Below are 20,078 nucleotides of genomic sequence, written 5' to 3'. Positions count from 1 at the left end.
ATTTTATCATTTTTGAAACATGATAATCAAAAAATACTTCAGGACCCTTAACATAAAAAATAAGTATTAAAACAGTACTGTATAATATACTGTATAACAAGACTATTTGTAAGGTTTTCATAGAATCACTTTATTACCTAGGGAAAGAGCAGCAGTGGGACCTTTAAGTATGTGAATCAATACCTTAAAATGCATGCATGGCATGAGAAAGAAAAGTTTGCTCAGTTCAGTGAAGCATTGTGACCCTTCATGGCCAGGTCGTCAGTGAAGCATACAGGAAGGATCCAAGAGGGAGCGAGGATTCACAGGCAAGCTGAGAGTCAACAGCCGAGCTGCATCCCCAGAGATTTCTGGCTGTCTCGCTCTGTCTGTTGACACTCTTCTACTCCATTGACTTTTTCATTAACCCCTTATCAAAATGTTTTTCTCTCCCACACTCCACCGGCATTAGGCCCCTTCCCTTTCACCCCCCACGAGATCCTGGTTCAGCTGTTCCCCCTTGTGGTCAGATTTGATAGGAGGGTGCCTTTACACACACTTTTTTTTCTTATCTTCTGATTTCTTTGTTGTATTTTTGTCTCCTATCTCACCTTGGAGAGATGAAAACAAATACTAAAAATTCATAACTGCCATGCCATGGCCAAGACAGTGTTTGCACAGAACACACAGGACCCTTTTCATGCATTTACACTTAGAAAATGGATATACAAAAAACATACATTTAAACAATCAGTGTGCATGAAGTGTGAAATTAAACTCTACACAAGAAATATAGCCAGTGAACATATTTTATTTGGTGCCGAAAGCCTAAATCGGCCAAAATAACTTATGGCTTCTCTCACATTTAATTACCTTCAACTTGTGGAGCAGCCAAATGAAATGTTTTCTTTGGCCTGTATTCAGAGTTTGCCCACCTCTTCTGCAAGTATGAGACCATCCTTCACTCTAACTTAGTGCATGCTTTATTTCCAACTTAAATTAAAATTTTTTGTATGACTTAAGCAATTTCCCCCCCCAAATAAAGCAAAGGAACAGTTACAGTCATTACCGGAAGAAGGGCAAATGCTAAACCTGTTAAGTACTTCATAAACACTAAATCTAAGTGAACAAATAAATGCAACGGTTAATGAAAGTATTTTTAGATTATTGTACATAATGTTTGTTGCCATTTTTTCTACAATTTCAATCCTTTGGGATTGATACAAAGCACATACTTTTTAGACCTGTCTTCATTTGTCTGTTCCAGCTGTGTAAGTAAAACACACAGATATGGCACCCACTAGTGGCCGGAATAATAATGATCCCCAAACTCAAGTTGGGTGCAATACAGATTGTGCAGTAAACACAATCAACATGCAGTGAAAGTGCAGAAGCGACATTTATTTGTTTAATCCTCTCTGCATGTATTATCACACTGGTTATAGGTAACTGGAAGCGTTTCCCAGTGTTTAAATAAAACTTCCTCACTCATCCGTTAGTCTAACAGCACAGACAGGCACAGTAAATGGTCCCAAAGCTCAGTAAGCGTGTAATAAATAGCATCAGGTGTGTACCTGCCAGCACACTGCTGATTCCCGTCTTAAAGTATGATGCACGAGTGGAGGATGGTGATAAGGATCCGGTTTTTACACATGGATATATTCCCTTTACAATCTCCGCACTTCCACCCCACCAGCATCATCATCAGCCATCTCATTTCAGCTTTGAAATTTAGATTCTTGTTGACTTGTAACTTGGTGCTGGATTATTATTATTATTTTTTTTTACTTTTCTGAACTCAAACTTGTCTAATTTGTACATTTTCTGGGTGACTGTTGGGCAAACAACAATCTGCTTCTACAATACAAAAAAAAAAACAAACCCACAGGGTACAACTGTCGAGGATAGATGATTTAATTATCAAAATTGTAACTAAAGTACAATTCCCTGAAGAAATAACAAGTGATACACACTGACAGTTGAGGTACAAGTCATTTCATGGTTGATCTGATATCCTCGTGTTGGTGTTGTTCCCAGATCATCATACTAAATGTTGTTTCAGGATCAACATTGCAAGTGACCAATCAGAATGTTGTGACGTCATACTTTTGCGACTTCGGGAAAAAGCGACGTAAAACAAAAAACTGTTCTAAAGCTGCGTGAAACCGCCTCTGTCCGCCGATCAACGGACCCTGACCCTAACCCTAACCGTAACCCTTTAATAAACAGTAAGCAGAATTGATATTGTCCTTGCAACATTGGAATTTCATAAATGCACGAATGGCTTGGCGCGCAAAAAAAATAACGTCACAACAATGTGATTGGTCACTTGCAATGTTGAACCTGGAACAACATTTTCATGATGATCTGGGAACAACACCAACACGAGGATATCAGATCATCCTCATTTCATACTCTTCTTTTCATTACATTTGGAAAATGTTCTCTGGTTTATTCATAGCAGTGGTCTGAAAACCTTTCAAAGACATCCCCACATTACATTCCCACCAGCTGGATTTTGTCTAAGAACAATGAATAGGGAAAATTATACTAACGATGTGATTTGACAACTAAAAACAGTGATATAAAATAGCAAAAGGAAGATACCAGAAAAATCATTTAAGAAGAGCAAAGACAAAACATTGAAGGCAGTTTTATTCCCTATCAAAAACATATTTCAACCTTTTACCCCCATGTTACTCAAGGAACTGTTTTTTGATTTCTTAGAATTCCTCTTCGGCGTTCCGACACCTGGAGGTCTTGAGCTGTTTGAGGCGCTTGATGCACTCCTCCACACTGTGCTCGCCGTGGACTTTGTTGTCTCGGGTGCGTACGTTCACTGTGTTGCTCGTCTTCTCCTTCTCTCCCACCACTTTCCAAACAGGGAAACATGCAAAGACAAAAAGGGAGAGAAGGAAAATCAATATCTAGATGGTCAGTGAGAAAGCGATAAGGACAGGAATAACAGACAAGACTGAAACAAATGTGTGTTGCCACTGACCCAGGATGAAGTTATACTGCGCCAACTGTGCATTTCTGATCTTTTTGTTCAGGGTGCAGCTGGGGTCGAGATCCACGTCAGTCATGAGGCCGCTGCTGTGGAATTCCTGCTTGATCTGCCACATTAATGAGAGAAACAACCAACACTTAAAACAGTCCAGGAACGTTTTGGAAATTAATTCATTTGCTTACAAGAAAAGTCTGTAGATGTTACACATTTTAGTCTGAACAGAATAAAGATCATATTACAGAAACCATTACAATCACAGTGGACTGTGGGGCTGTTCTCTTTTCCCATTACAATATTGGGAATATAGACCACCTTTACAAATATGTTCAGCACCAACGATATCCAACCAGAATGTCCCCAACACATGTTAAAAGCTAAGCAAACATTAATACAAACCGAGTTTTATTTTCATAGCTCTGACAGTTTTATTAGGTGTGATAACATTGTGCTCGCCATGATTAGGCCAATGTCAAATAATTAAATTGTAATCAAAACAAAAAACGTTCAGAAGAAAAATCCATTAGTATTTATGAACTAACATCCTAATTAAGTAGCAGAGCATTGCTTTAATTTTAATTTTAAATAAAACATTGTGTGACAGCTTCACGAAAACCTGCATGACTTGGTTCAGAAATATTAAAAAATTATACACTTAAAAGCTGAGGCAACAAAGCAGGCTGAATTTCGGCAAAGCATGCAGTAGTTTAATAGAGACGAAACTAATGATCCTTAAATACTGCAGTACTGAATGACTCCAGTCTGTGATAACATAACAAAATATGTATAAAGTTAAATTAAAGTGCTCAACAGCCTGAGGGTGCTGTTTGTAATGTCCTTTAAATGTAAATACGGAAGCAGCCAAGGTCAGTTCTTACTTTCTCAGCATACTCTTCACAGGTTGGTCCCACGGGTACAACCATCACTTGACGAGGAGAGAGCCACAGAGGCCTGAAACAGAGGAGGACATATTTACATTTAGCTGATTATTAAAAAACAGGCCAGAAACCTGCCCGTCTGCCAGAAACCCATGTAAAAAAAATGTCACCCGCCCACCCCCCACTGAGCTGTCATGCTTCCATTTCTAGCCCATTAATCAAGAAATCATGGGAACAGTCTGAAAGAACAGCAATAAACCAAAAATGTCAAAAATCAAGAATGGTGCTACTTCACAAATCAACCTTTTTAAACTGATTGTTTACAAACCATTTGCCCCCGTAGTTTTCAGTGAGAATAGCGATCATCCTCTCTACTGATCCCAGGATTGCTCTGTGGATGATCACAGGTCTCTTCTTGTCGTCACCATCGTGGCTACAAAGGTTGTTGGAAAGGAAAAAAAAAAAAATAACAGAGTGAAAATTTCCCCTCAGCAAACACAACCATTTATACAGGACAAAACTCAGACTTATGTCTGTTTTAAGTGAGGGACTTACAAAAAGCAATCAATAGAAAATGATGGAGGGCCAATTAACAAACAGGTGAGGACAGCATATGCTATTTAATGACTAGAGTGTCTTTTATCTAATTCTCAATTTTATATTGTGATGTCACCTTATTCACCTCCCCCCAGACAGAAATAAAACATCTAAATTAATTTTCATGCAGCCACTGCCCTTTTGTGAAAGATGGCACTCAGTGCACGACATGATGTGTAAAACTCAAACTCCAACTGCCAGCTTCTACTAATACTTTCAATTATGCTTTACAGGTTAATTATTTACCAAGGTGAATTTTCAAGGCAACAGATCATTTAATTAGCTACTGACAAACATCACCTAATGTAATTTAAACAGTTTATGAAGTGATGCAACAACAGTGAAGAAATGACCAATTAAAGACAGTTTGAAAAGACAACAATATGACCTGAATCGTGAGATGTATAATAATAGGTGAGACTTGCATAACTGGTAAAATTTCCCTAAAATGCCATTAATGGAAAAGAGTATGCATTACTGTATACGTGAGTATGATCATATTGTACACATGAACTATGGTAATAAGTGAAAATCACATTTATAGGTCACAGACTGACATTTTCCAGTCGCATGAAGCTCTGAATTTTCTGTCACTTCTGATCTCATCACCTGTGACAGCTGTAATTCTTGTCTGTTCCTTCCTGCTATACAGACAATGACAGAAGCCGTTTGAGGTGTTCTCAGACTGAGGCAAAGTGAAAGTACTACTATTTTGTTATTGCTAGAAATATCATTTATTATTGTTACAAAAAGACTGGGGGGTGGGGGGGGGAGCTCTGCTTCTAGACTTTATACATTTTAAGCACTATAAAGAGAAACAGATAATTGCTATGGTGGTGCTCCTTTTTGTTGGTCTTGCACTTATAAGCTTTATTACTGGGTATTGTCATAAAGCTGTAATGAAGACAGATAATTTTGTAATGTTTTTTTGGCAGACAAGTTAACTGTCTCCAAGTCAGGGGGTTTATTTACATATTAAGAATATTACTCATCGCTATTTGGTTACTGGATTTCCTGCTTTCTCACTGACACTTTAGCTTATCCCATGGGCCATAAATTTAATTACCCAACATATAAAACTTGTCGTTACCTGACAAACGTGAGGTTGAAGCGGATCGGGAGCTGGAAATCGAGCTGAATAGTAGCGCACTGATGGTATCGACCAATGGCATCCTTGATCTGAATGTCGATCTGCAGACAAAAGACTTGTGATCAAAAGCGACCCTTCTGCAGTTCCACAGTTTAGCTACATCATTAGTGCAGCGCACAGCTCACCTTGGGTCCGTAGAAAGCTCCGTCACCTGGGTTTAGAACCCATTTCTCTCCGAATTCATTCAAGCTATTCTCCAGTTGCTGTAAATACAAACAATAACTGCTTTATTACCATGTCAGTTTCTGACAAACGTGCAGGTAAACAGAGGTGTTAAGCAAGGCTCCTCCTTTAGACCTGACCTTTTCTTCATCTGGAACTAATCACTGAACTGAGAAATGCTAACGTCTCAATAATATTTTATGGTTGCTTGTGGGAAGTAACGAGCTGAGGGAAATATGCAGCAGTTTCTTCCAAGCACGATGCCAAGTTCCCCAGTCACTTTTGTGTGTATAATTTTCCACCTTTGTGTGGGACACATTAATCATTAAAAGTCAGTGCTGCATTTAAAGAGTGCTTTCTTCAGATGACAGGTTAAGTAAGACAGCTGTTCAACTTGCAAGCTGATATTTTTTATGGCTTTTATTTCTATTCTAAGAACTGTGACTAACTGTTAATTAGAAAAAGATAGCAGCAGCCCATAATTAACATGTGCAGTCAGTAAGATACAGTACATTTAATTTTTATACTGTAGCATTTGAATTATATTTGTAGTGTGCTACTTATCAGCAAACTACATAGTCTTTAAAACTTTAATAGTAACTGTAACCAATCAATTTATTGATAATGAAATAGCCTAAAAATAACTTCCATCAGTAATGCTTTTCTCCCAGCAGACAAAAGATATGCTTGAAAATTAAATTAAAAACGGAAGGACTGAGAACTGAATGATGACACCAGTGACTGTAAAAAGGGAGCAGAAAGGAAAAGGAACTCTTTCAGGTTTCTACAATACCCATAAATTGAAAAACAGAAGGGCAGACAGAGCCAGTAATAAAGAGTAAGTATGCTTTTCTCTTCTTCTACCCTGCTATTATGTTCTATCTATTCAAGAATGAGTGTAGCTACAGTTCATGGTAATTTATCAGTGCCTGAGAACAAAAATGTAAACCATATTTTCTAGTGGCTCATGGGTTTAAAACATTTGAACATTTTCCGTTATAAAAAAAACAGAGGATGTATCTTGAACCTCCACCAAGAAGACTGCACTAGATTATAATGACAAACCCGCCACCACAAAAAACAAAATAATCATGATTAAAAAAAAAAAAAAAAAAAAAAAAATCAATGAAGTGGTGACAACAAGGTACAAAATGTATCAGCTTATTCTGCCAGATGAAAGTTTCCAACAGAGTAAAAAACAAAAAACAAAAAACCACTTAGAGGAAAACATAATTGAACATCTTTGTGACATGAATCGAGTGTGGCAATGTGCAGATGAAATAGTTATCCGACTGCTGAAATAAAATACCTCTGCAATCAGATAAAGAGAAGAGTAAAGGCCGTGTGAAAGTTAATTCAACACATGCTTTACATCAGTCAAACTTTTTCAACCATTCAAAGGCAGCCAGCACAGGCTTGCCAGACAAATAAACACTTTATGTCCTTCATGGACTAGTGCTGTGGGAACAACAATGCAGTATATATGTGGCATTTAGTAACCGTCATTTAACAGTGGCTCTACAGATTCATCTCCTACAATTCAAGTTGTCCCAGCAGAGATGCTTGATGTCATTCATGAAAAGCTGCAACGCTGTTACCCACAACACCGAGCAATAAAGCCTAATTATGACTCAGTCCAACTCACTTCTATTATTTGTTTATGCTTGTTTAAAAGACAAGCTGAGCAAATTAGAGCCGAACTACAGATGTAAAATACAGAACTTGTGAACTTGATTTGGCAGCAAAAGCAGACAGTTAAAGCAACAATACGTGGACGGTTTCAAAGCGTAAAAAACCCTTCTTCAGACATGATTGCAAGTCCACAAAAAAAACTCATTAAAATATAAATGTACTTAGGGTCTGCAAGTCTCACTTCTCCATTCGCTGTCAGTGGAGTGGCGCTAGAATTTACATCTTAACAATGTCTCACATCAGAATCTTAATGTTCCAGTGAGACACTGACTGAGCGTTTTCTTATTTTCTGCATGTAGTGAAGCTAGAGGCCTTTTGAATACCTTCTCTGCTTGGTCCCAGACCTCTGGGTCTCCCAGGAACTTCTCTGGTCTCGTGGAAAGGTTGAGTTTAAAAGTGAAGCCAAAGACATCATAAACAGTCCGCAGGAAGTCCAGGCATCCCTTGATCTCGGACTCAATCTGAGGTCAGTGATAAAAGAAAGAAAACAAAAAAGCAATAGTGTTTGCATCATCCATCTGGACATGGCTACAAATGTAATTTCTGCTGCTGATTTCATGTTTGTTTGTGTTAGGATAGCTAGAGAAGGAAACCTAATTATTTTGTTTGATAAGATGCTCAACTTTTGGTTTATTTAAAAACAACAACAACAACAACAACAAAAAAACCCAAAAACTAACAACCACAAAGATTTCATCATAATTGAAAAACATAAATAAATAAATAACGAGTGAGTGCTTTGAAGGTGAAGGAAAATACACGATAAGAATAACTGAAAGGAAAATGATTGCTTTCTTTTCTATGTAAACCATGTGCTGAAGTCACTGATTATCAATTTAATGCAACATAAGAGCATGATTCTAAATACTGGGGGGGAAAAAAAACAACCCAAAACAACAACAAAAACAAAACCACACCACCACAAACAGCAACAAAAAACAAACAAACAAAAACGACTACAAGCAGTGCTTTCCAGCTGCTGCAATGAAAGAGAAAAATTAAAAATGAAATAATTTGTGCACAAGTGCAATCAAAATAATTAAACATCCAATCCAGTGCCTTCACGGAGAAAATTAATCAGTGTGATCACGGCTGCTGTAATAAGACTTATGAACCGAAAAATTAAGAAACTTTTTTGGTCTTTCCAAATATTGTTTGTTTGCACCAGTTACAACTGTGCCGTTCTTTGGAAATGTATTAAAAATTAAAACGTTTTTTAGAAAGTATTTCAGTAATAAATGTGACTTAAAATATTACACTGGTATGAATGGTATCCTTTTCTAAAGAGTAATGAATTTAGTATTTCAGTCAAATAACACTGAACATGGTCATGCTTTAAAGGAGGAAACAAAAGTTGATATAGCAGAGTCAGGGGTATTGTCTTTTTTGTTAAAAGAAACCCAACTGCTGACAGTTCAGGAGGGGTGTATGCGACACTCAGATTTATTTTACTTTTCTTCAGTCTCAACTGAAGGCTTCGCACTCAACCAGTAACAATTGCCTTTAAAGTGAACCGATCATCCATGCGTAAATATCCATTATATTGAAGTAGGATGCAAAGCTGCTCTACTAATCGGAAATTAGCATCCTACGTATCCTTTAAATAATTTTTTGGCCCCACATACCTAGTGGGAAACGCCAAGACTGTAAACAGATTTTTAAGTGTAAAACAATTCTTACTGGTCGTATCGGGCTCATATAAAGCCAAAATGTGTGTTGTACACATTTCAATGCACATCTCACCTGGTCCATGGAGCAGAAGATGTGAGCATCGTCCTGCTGGAAGCGGCGGACACGGGTGAGGCCAGTCAGAGCTCCTGACAGCTCGTTCCTGTGCAGGACACCAAAGTCGGCCATGCGAAAAGGCAGCTCTCTCCAGGAGCGAGGCCGGTGATCAAACATCAAACTGGTGCCAAACAAACATATGTATAAAATACACAAAGATGCAACTGCCAACTTATACCTAGAGTAATCACAATACCTAAAAAATGCTCTGCTGTGAAAACCTGAGTGTAATATTTGATTTAACTGATATTCAACACTTTGAAGATCAATTTTGATTACAGTGTGATTTTCAGAGAGGTCATCTTTGTGGACAACCAAAAGTCTGAACGAGTGGAAAGAGATAAAAGATGTGAATACAAATAACTGCAGTCTGCTTCTTTGCACTGCAATGCAGCAGCAAGTGTCCTCGGCCAACAACTGAAAACACAGCAAACATTGAGCTGAACTGGCTGACAAGCATTTTCTTTTGTGACAGCAGTCCGAGTTTATTTAATGGTAATGGACATGTATGTAATACACAGCTCTTCCTTCAACAAGCAGTTACTTCTGATTACAAGTATTAAAAAAATAAATATTTCACACTACAGGCAACACTTGCTACACTGTGCATTAAAAGGAGTGTTTTTCTTTCCCTCATTCTTTTGTAGTTGCCCTTTAAAACTGAAACTATACCTGACAACAACTCTGATTGTGAGGAAACAGAAGTCTCACCAGTGTCCAGGGCAGTTCATGGGCTTGAGAGCGAAGATCTCCTTTTCCACCTCGAAGGAGAACATGTTCTCGCTGTAGTGCTGCCAATGCCCAGATGTCTGCCAGAGTTTGCTGTTGTAGACATTGGGAGTCACAACCTCCTGGAAGCCCCTCTTCCTGTACTCACTCTGGCAATGAACGTGACAATGTTTTCTCACAAAGTCTTCCAAAAAGCTCAGCTTCACAATTCTGTGTATCCATCACCTCTACAAACAACTGGCTGAAGTGGTTTCTGTCAACACCTGGAGACTCTCTAATAAGGGACGTATGCATAAATAAAATGGTAAACAACTCTGCAAGCAAACATGTTTATACTGCTGCATATTTGCATTCTCCTGTTTGTTCATATATTATGAAGAGTTTGGGGAAAAAACTGAAATATAAGGGTATTCACTTTTGTATTGCTTTAATTCACCATGAGCTGATTGGTTTGTTCGAATCAGAAAGACAGATGATATTATAAAATAATCTGTCATTTCTTTTAAATCCTGATATCTGCTGATATGTTTTCGGTGTTTTGTTGTTTGTGAAAGCAGAATGCAGAACCATTTTTTGTTTTTTGAACAAAACAAATCTCATTACTCCAAATCTGCTCAGTCAGAAATCTATTTAAGTGAAATTGCCTTGAATGTGTTTTCTATTATGACTGCACTGACTGGAAACCCAGGAAAATAAATGCTTTGAAAAAGATTGACTTTTATGTGTCTGTATAATAGAACAGGTGTAAATAAAGCTTTCCTTTAATGCTGTCAGTGTTTCAATATATTTTAAATAAGTGTTGGATAATAATAAGCTTTTCTGAGATTCACAAGTGAATTTGTGTGTCAGAAGGTAAACATCACATTGAGCAATGCTTTTCTATTACCTGGCCAAAACAATATTTTATTAAATAAGCATAAATTGGATGTGTCAAGCTTCCATTTACAGCATTACTGTTGTGGAAAGAAAACATGAATTATTTTCCTATTCATCTGGCCTTTGCTTAAGACACTGATTTAATGCTGTATTATCAAAACATTACCAATCCCTTTTTAGTTCTCTGTATTAAAGTATATGACACATGGCTTAAATTGGAGCGTTTTTTTCTTGTGTGCATTATAAAGCCATTTTCATCATCGCAGAACTTCTTCTTCTTCCTCCTGCAAATGTAAACTTTCTCCCTAATAACCTCTCTTTTTTCTACATCTCCAAGCTCAGTGTTAGATCACAGTAATTATCAGTGGGTCTGACAACTCAGCCTTACTCTGATGAACTCAATCAGGGTGTTGTAGATGAAGGCTCCCTTAGGCAGGAAAAAGCAGCTCCCTGGACTCAGGTCATGGAAGAAGAACAGGTCCTGCTCCTGAATGTAAAAAGAAAATAGGGTTTGTTAGAGACAGAAAATTAAAAAGAGCCATCAAACAAGTGGTTTCAATTTGAAGACACCTCGTGACATATTTAAGCTTTAAATAGGGTTTGTCTAGGTATGTGCCCTTTTCCACGCCTTCATCACACTGAAAATATGGCTGCAACACCCTACACTCTGAGCTGACGACTATGGGTTTTCTTTCAATAACCAGCAAACTAAAATCTGCTTCATGGATATTTTTCCATCATGCTATATTAATGTCAGTATGTGACAATCAGTTTATGAGCTTACCAAACAATTCACTAAATAAAACTTATTTACACATGCTATTAACCGATTTAAAGATCATACATGTTTTCACACTGTTCAAAAACTAGTTTGAGTACTTTACTCTGTACATTTCAAATTTTCTTCTTGCAATACCAAGAGACTGCGAACAGTGAAACCTGTAAGAGACCATTTTCCTAACTCACAGCTCATTTACATTTCAATTCTTACCCGGCCTAGTTTGCGGTGATCTCTGTTCTTGGCCTCCTCCTGAAACTTTTCCCAGTCTTTAAGCATTTTGGGGTCAGGAAAGGAGATTCCATAGATCCTCTGGAGGGTTTCCATGTCCGCCTTTCCCTCCCAGTATGTGGATGAATTCTAGCACACAAAAGGGAGTACGTAAGCTTTTTCATCATTCTTTTGGGTCCATCAAATCCCTTGGGGATAAAACAAAGGGTAACTCTGCTCTAAAAATAGGGACAAATGTGCTTACAGCCAGACATTCAGGACACAGACTCCAGTATTTTAAATCTCTCTTATATCCACATATATTGTTAACTGCAAGTTTGTTCAATAAATTTACACGGCTGATAGCAAAAAGTCTAACCTTGTGTATCTTGAGTGCCTTGATTTTTCCAGTGTGTCTCACATGAGGTCCCCGGCATAAATCAATTAAGGGACCACATCTGAAATGGAAAATATTGTAGCTTTAGTTCACTTAGTCACCTGTTTTGTTCTATATTTAAAATAAATACTGACTAGGAGAACCAGCTGTGTTTTGAATGTAGCGCCGAAATGTCGACCCAGTCTGTGACAGAAAGAACTAAACACAGCATCTTTAACCAATTAAGTAGTGCAGTTGCAAATCAATATCTCTTTCAAATTTAAATAAATAATATATATACACACATATCATAGTCACATTACGGTATTTTTAAAAAATTGTTTTGGATGATAGTTAAAGTCTGAGGCACCTGTAATAAAGTGCATCTGGTTTTTTTATTTGATTTGCTTGAGATTAACAAACAAACAAACAAAAAAAGAATATATCACCAGGATACTATTACATTCACTGACCCACCTGTAGACTGTGGTAGTGGGAGTGGTGACTTTCTCATTCAGAATGCGGCACTTAAACGTGTTGTACTAGAAAAAAACAAAAGATTATGTTTAAAAAAAAAAAAAATCATCAAATCAATTGAATTTTTGTTCCATATTCGTGTGCTGTTGTTTAAAGATACCTTGAACATTTCCAAGAGAGTTTCCTTCTTTATCTCGAGCCTCTCAAACGGCTGCTTCTCCTTGATGATTTTCTTGCACAAACTCTCCAGACAGGGGAAGTCATTGCTCGATACACCCCTGTCCAAAACATCAAGAAATCACACCAAGAACTGCACACTGAACACTTTCTCACTTAAAACCCCACATTAATATGCAAACTGCCTCCACTGCTAAATTTAGTCTGCCATGCTTTCCAAAGGGCAGCATGGATGTGACCAGATATTTAACCATGAGAACAGACTTTTGTCCAACAGAATAATTCTTAAGTCTTCGTAATACAGATAACCTCATCCAAGGATGGGCAACTACTTTAAAGTCCTCGGCTTTAGGGCTTACGCAATGTCAAAATATCCTTGTAAAAAAGAAAACAGTCTCCAAGAATTCCATTAGCATAAAATGGCTTCATTAAGGAGGTTGTAGAATTAATTAGACAGCACTGCTCAAGCTTTCCTGCAGCCTAAAGCAGAGAGACGTGGATCCAAAAAGGTCAAGTTAAGAAGTTGTTTATGAGGAAAACTTGTTGAAATTTCTGAAGGTGTCTCAATCCCCCTTTCAAAGCTTCCCTTAAGTTGTTTCTCGTTGTTTAATTTGAATAGACTTGTTATTCCAACAGAAATATGTAGAAAGATGTTTTTCAGTCCCCACACATAGCCCCAGCTAGACAGCATTAGTGTAGTTACAATCTGTCTGTTTTGTGTTTGCTTCTGGTCTGAAGACAGTAAACCAGATTGATAGCTGCTAAGCCCTGAGGTACAGACCAAAAATATCACTGGATGCAGACTAACACCACTAATTAGACAGAAACTCTGAACTTAGAGCATACGAAACTCACTCATTGTTTTCTAGGAACATGTCATAGTAGAAGCCATTCTCGATAGGGGGACCGTAGCAGAGGCAGCCCCCATACACCCTTTCCATTGCTTCACCCATGATATGAGCACTGGAGTGCCAGTAAACCTAATGAAAATACAGAAGTTTTGGCAAATTTAGAAAACAGGAGTATTCAAACCCTTTGTGTTACTAAGACTTTTAAGGGGAAATATCAAGGTTGTGACACTGAACAGATTCCTTGTTAATGACAAAGAGCAGAGAAAAAGCTGACAATACAAAAGAATGAAGCCAGTATTATAAAACCAGTTTAAAAACAAGGAACTAGTGACACTGCTTATCAAATTCACACCAGGAACACCAGTCATTGAATTCTGAGGAACTGCACAAAGGAGACCCAAAAGAAAATGCACATTATAAATTAATACACTGAGAACTGAGGCTTTAACTGCATGCTTTGAAAACAAAACACCTGTGTAAAAAGAAAAAAAGAAGATTTTGCAAGTATATAAATATGGCTTTTACAAAGCAAAAGGTAACTGAAGCTTTGATGTTTAGCGAGCATGACGCTGTGTATCCAGAAGATGTTGAGCATCAATTTCCAAAACTATGCTTCTAAACAATGTAGTACAAGCAGGGAGAGAAAAGAAAAATCTGACTTACAGCTTGAGCTTCCTCGTCATCAAACTTGAGCAACTGAAGGCTGCAGTCTTCTTCTAAAGGTCTGTCCAGGTCCCATACACTATCGTTTACTTTGGCAATCACCGTGTTGTCAGCAAGGCCTTGACTGAACACAAGACACAAATAGTCTACATCACAATAATGTACAGACACAGAAATAAAATGGCAAATGCTTATTTATGTAGCACAACACAATTTGCCTTTTATTTTCTCACACTCAGACATGTGGAGAGGGAGTTTGGGAATAGCTCTGCCATATCCTTGTGATTAGCAGAATTTCTGTTCTACCTTATTGAGAAATGGCCAACAAGAGAACAAAGACATCACATATTTTATCATTATATGAGTAAATGCCTGGACAAATATGATGAAATGCAAACTTTTATATTAAATGACATAGCACAAAAAGTACTGGGCCACCTACACAAAACTACAGAAGCTGCCATGAAAACCCAAGCTAGGAAGCTCCTGGTGATGATGTTAATTCCAGAGGAAGCTTTGGGCTCTGCAGTTACTGAATCAACAGTGTGTTGTTAACCTTTATGCACCTCAGCACTCTGTGACCCCAGTCTGTAACTTTACGTGCTCTGCCACTTAATGACACAGTTGATAGTCGAATATCTCAGAGGGAAGAAATTTCCTATTGCAACAGTATCACACTCAAATTTAATGAGCTAACTCTAACATTTGTTTCCTCCCACAAATCTTTGTAAAGGCAGAGTGAAAACACATGAATGCAACAATTAAGAAGCATGCCTCAATATTTTTTGTAGAGTGTAGTTAATGATCTAGTTAATATGTACACGTTTGTAGTATTATGAAAAGTAGGACTAAAACACTTAAGTTTCATTATATGTGGATTTCATTGGGTGGTTTCACTATGACTAGTAATGAGAAGTGTACTGCCAGTAAATCCTGATATTTACCCACCCTACACAGAACCTAAATATTTTGTTTTACATTGAGAATTGATCATTCCAAATGTAATTATATCGGCCTTACAATGTGTGTTTTTACTGACAGGGATATACACTGCGTGCCAATAATGCCATTAACAGTCCAGTGCAATTTAAAGAAAACAAATACTTAAATTACTTTTTAAGTCTTGGGGCTGAGACATTTGTCATCTATAAAAAGATTATGAAATGGGAAAAAAAACAAAAAAAAAAACAAAAAAAACCCAAACACATGGATAGCCTCCCCCCCCCAATGATTGTTATGTAGCTGCCAAAATTTATGTTCATGTGTACCCCTTTTTACAATCACTTTACATTGGATGGTACTAAGGGATAACATTCCAAGCAAAACCAAACCAAGTTTTGCTTTTTTACCCCATTATTTTCTTGTCTTCAGCAGACAGTCAAAAGTTGACAAGTGTGATTTCCAGCTGCTTCCAATTTTGCCTTTAGAGTTGTGAAGCCATTAGAAACTAAAAATGATTACAGGAAATACAAAAAGGGGGTCATCTTTGAAAAAGTACATTCTGTAGCACTGACCTGATGCCACAGGCCACCTTGTACGGTGTGGTCTTCCAGGACTCCGCCTCAACAACCTTTCCATCAGGCAGAGTAACCTTGATAGGTTTGCTATCCTTTGCAGCTCTTTCTGCCATCAGAGCATCATGCTCTGCTTTCAGCTTTGTGTACAAAGTAAGACGTTCCTCAATGTATTGAGGCTGTGGTGACAGCTGAAAAAAGTAAAATAAAAGAGAGTAGATAAGCAAGCCTTTCATTGTCATTTCTTCTGTCTACTCATTGCAGTTTTAATTGTATTTATTTTTTATGTAACAATCATTGGGTCAAATTTTTTTTAGGGAATCTGTGTTTTGAATAATGTCATTACAAAAAAAACAGCAACAACAAAAACACTATCTTGAAGCCAATGGGTGGTTGCTTTGAGATGACACAGATCTACACAAGTACATGATTCATGTTCTTGAAAAACAAGATCTAATAATAGCAGAACAACATGACAATATATTTCCTGACAATATAATAACTCACCTCAGCCCTGCCTCCAGAGTCTTCAGCAGCATTTTTACCCTTCTTCTTTCCTCCATCTTTACCACTTCCAGTTCCTTCCTGTACACATATCACACCATGTAATTATTTAACTTTTATAAAAAAGAAACTAGGTGAAAAACATGTTTGAAGGGTCTCATGGACAAAGTTTCCATGGAAATGTAAAATGTACACTCCTACCAACTGATCATTTAATAATAGTAACGAATGCAGATAATATTGGGCAAATTAAAAATGTATACATATCGGTTATTTTAAATACATCTTTCTTGTTGCTACTTTAGCATATTCAGTAAGATCAAAACATAACAAAACCTTGCACAAAATGCTGTGTTACAACTACTTAAAGCACTTGGGTGTGCCGATTTAGAAGGAGAACCCAAGCTAGTCATTCAATACCTTAAGCTGGTCTGACGTGTGTGAGCCTACCAACATAGAAAGAAATATTAAACTGTCGCAATTCTGAATATAGTCCGGCTTGAGCCTTAGTGTACGTGTACTGATTTGCTACATTAGCCAAACCAACTTAGCCAAATAGACATAACTGTTGTTGCCGTGGTAAAGTTCATAACAAAAACATGAAATAATGAACACTTTCGCTAGTTCCCTTAAGATGAACAATTTTCAGTAAAGCCAACACAAAAATCCCCATGAAAGCCAGCTAGCCGAAAAGTTCTTACTGAGTGGCTAAATGACAGCATGGTCCTAACGATAGGCTAGGCTAACTGCAAACCGCTTTACATGACTTAAAACACAGACTGAAGTCTCACCTTTTTGCCTTCGTCCACTTGTAATTCGCTCATTTTATCCACGACAGTCTTCTCAGCCATAAGGAGTTTAAAGCTATCCTACTTTAAACCGAGAGATAAAGTCTGAGGTATATCTACTGCAAGCGGTGCAAGGTGCCGGGGAAGGATTGATGACGTTGCCCGGATATTCTGATGCAAGCTTGCAGGCGGTGCTCTTGGGCGGTGCTTCCTGTCAGAGGAGGGTGATGTTAACAACTTGTGTCAAGCCAGCCTCCAATTCGAGACTTGCAGTCAAGCCAGCCTCCAGTTTGTTTTACGTTCCCTGTGTATTCAAAGTATTACGGGAATGGATGTGGAAACCGGATTTCAAAATAAAAGCCAACTTCGAGTGAATTAACAGATATGTTAAGAACATAATAACATATAATTTAGGCTTTTTTTTTTTTTTTTTTTACAAACTCTAATGTTAGATCTATATGACACAGCCTTGTACCCTAATTGTGCCCTGTCACTATCAAGGCCATCTTATTTTGGATTTCAAAGTAAAAGCCCTGTGAATCTTCATTTTTGAACTACTCTTTCAATGACTTAATAATGCTCTTAAAAGCAAAAGTTGTATTTCCAAATACTATTTGAACTTTATATCAACACTTTCCAACCACAGTCTTTTTACAGTGATACCATATCAATATCAAGTCAGTCTGATTTTGCCTTTCATAGTAATGGCCCTTTGAAATTGTCCATAATTGACTTAATCTTCTAACGATTCAAAATGCTCTAAAATGAAAAATTCTTGTTTCCACAGGGTAATTCCACCTTAGATCAACAGTATACAGCCCCACAGTGATACCATATCAATATCAAGTCATTCTGATTATGCCTTCCAAAATAAAAGCCTTTTTAAATTGTCCATAATTGACCTAACTTTCAGTGATTTCAAAATGTTTTAAAATGGAAATTTCCTGTTTCCACAGGGTAATTCCACTCCAGATCAACAGTATACAACCTCACGATGTTACCATATCAATATCAAGACATTCTGATATTGCTTTAAAAAATAAAAGCATTTTCAAACTGCCCATATCTGACTTGCTCCTGGAACAATTTCAAAATGCTCTAAAATGGCACATTCCTGTTTCCACAGGGTAATTCCACTTTAGATCAACAGTATACAACCCCACAGTGATACCATATCAATATCAAGTCATTCTGATTATGCCTTCCAAAATAATGGCCTGTTGAAAATGCCCATAATTTACCTAACTTTCAGTGATTTCAGAATGCTCTAAAAAGGGAAATTCCTGTTTCCACAGGGTAATTCCACCTTAGATCAACAGTATACAGCCCCACAGTGATACCATATCAATATCAAGTGATTCTGATTTTGCCTTCCAAAATAAAAGACTTTTTAAATTGTCCATAATTGACCTAACTTTCAGTGATTTCGGAATGCTCTAAAAAGGAAATTTTCTGTTTCCACAGGATAATTCCACTTTAGATCAACAGTATCCAACCCGACAGTAAAACCATGTAAATTTCATGTTGGTCTGATTTCGCCTTTCAAATTAATGGCCCGTCGAATTTGTCCACATGTGATATACTCTTTCAATTATTTCAGAATGTTTTAAAAATGAAAATTGCTGTTTCAACACATATTGGGTTTTCATTTTGAAAAGCAAAATCAGACTCAATTGATTATGACAGAATTGAATCATAAAGATGATGTAAAAGGAAGCCGAAATTGCCACTAGGTTGTAATTGATAGTACGTTTATATTTTAAGTCTGTGGAAAGATGTCATTCTAAATAAAGAAATTACAAAACAGCTTGCAAACCAACCATGACATCTTTCCACAGACTTAAAATATAAACGTACTATCAATTACAACCTAGTGGCAATTTCGGCTTCCTTTTACATCATCTTTATGATTCAATTCTGTCATAATCAATTGAGTCTGATTTTGCTTTTCAAAATGAAAACCCAATATGTGTTGAAACAGCAATTTTCATTTTTAAAACATTCTGAAATAATTGAAAGAGTATATCACATATGGACAAATTCGACGGGCCATTAATTTGAAAGGCGAAATCAGACCAACATGAAATTTACATGGTTTTACTGTCGGGTTGGATACTGTTGATCTAAAGTGGAATTATCCTGTGGAAACAGAAAATTTCCTTTTTAGAGCATTCCGAAATCACTGAAAGTTAGGTCAATTATGGACAATTTAAAAAGTCTTTTATTTTGGAAGGCAAAATCAGAATCACTTGATATTGATATGGTATCACTGTGGGGCTGTATACTGTTGATCTAAGGTGGAATTACCCTGTGGAAACAGGAATTTCCCTTTTTAGAGCATTTTGAAATTGTTCCAGGATCAAGTCAGATATGGGCATTTTGAAAATGCTTTTATTTTTGAAAGCAAAATCAGAATGACTTGATATTGATGTGGTAACATCGTGAGGTTGTATACTGTTGACCTAAAGTGAAATTATCCTGTGGAAACAGCAATTTTCACTTTTAGAGCATTTTGAAATCTTTAAAAGAGTAGGTCGTATCTTGGCAATTTGAAAAGTCTTTTATTTTGGAAGGCATAATCAGAATGACTTGATATTAATATGGTATCACTGTGGGGCTGTATACTGTTGATCTGGAGTGGAATTATCCTGTGGAAACACGAAATTTCCATTTTAGAGCATTTTGAAATTGTTCCAGGATCAAGTCAGATATGGGCATTTTGAAAATGATTTTATTTTTGAAAGCAAAATCAGAATGACTTGATATTGATGTGGTAACATCGTGAGGTTGTATACTGTTGACCTAAAGTGAAATTATCCTGTGGAAACAGCAATTTTCACTTTTAGAGCATTTTGAAATCTTTAAAAGAGTAGGTCGTATCTTGG

At 37.1% G+C, this 20,078-nt stretch overlaps 1 protein-coding gene across 1 annotated transcript; it reads right to left on the bottom strand.

The window, feature by feature from the left end:
• Window positions 1-1,882: 1,882 nt before the first annotated feature.
• Window positions 1,883-17,330, bottom strand: tars1 (threonyl-tRNA synthetase 1). The gene is made up of 19 exons (XM_085368632.1): window positions 17,197-17,330; window positions 16,409-16,486; window positions 15,902-16,092; window positions 14,388-14,511; window positions 13,729-13,853; window positions 12,857-12,974; window positions 12,697-12,761; window positions 12,223-12,301; window positions 11,847-11,993; window positions 11,244-11,342; window positions 9,962-10,128; window positions 9,209-9,371; window positions 7,789-7,926; window positions 5,737-5,814; window positions 5,552-5,652; window positions 4,193-4,297; window positions 3,865-3,937; window positions 2,981-3,095; window positions 1,883-2,851 (listed from the first exon to the last, which is right to left on the bottom strand). Exons 1-19 carry the CDS (start codon window positions 17,254-17,256, stop codon window positions 2,703-2,705), a joined length of 2,175 nt encoding a protein of 724 aa, XP_085224758.1. The 5' UTR covers window positions 17,257-17,330; the 3' UTR covers window positions 1,883-2,702.
• Window positions 17,331-20,078: the final 2,748 nt, after the last annotated feature.

Source organism: Diplotaxodon limnothrissa, linkage group LG12 (assembly GCF_057381915.1).
Source record: "Diplotaxodon limnothrissa isolate DT_005_m linkage group LG12, D_limnothrissa_male_GT1.1, whole genome shotgun sequence".
NCBI classification, from domain to species: domain Eukaryota; kingdom Metazoa; phylum Chordata; class Actinopteri; order Cichliformes; family Cichlidae; genus Diplotaxodon; species Diplotaxodon limnothrissa.
This window is presented reverse-complemented; position numbering and strand designations above follow the sequence as displayed.

What these genes read in the sequence shown, in the direction of transcription:
- tars1 (XM_085368632.1), bottom strand. Translation starts at nt 17,256, where the DNA reads ATGGCTGAGAAGACTGTCGTGGATAAAATGAGCGAATTACAAGTGGAC. An exon ending in ATGACGAGGAAGCTCAAGCT is followed by an intron (nt 13,854 to 14,387) that starts GTAAGTCAGATT and finishes TATTTTCATTAG; the next exon opens with GTTTACTGGCACTCCAGTGC. An exon ending in ATCACCGCAAACTAGGCCGG is followed by an intron (nt 11,343 to 11,846) that starts GTAAGAATTGAA and finishes TTTTACATTCAG; the next exon opens with GAGCAGGACCTGTTCTTCTT.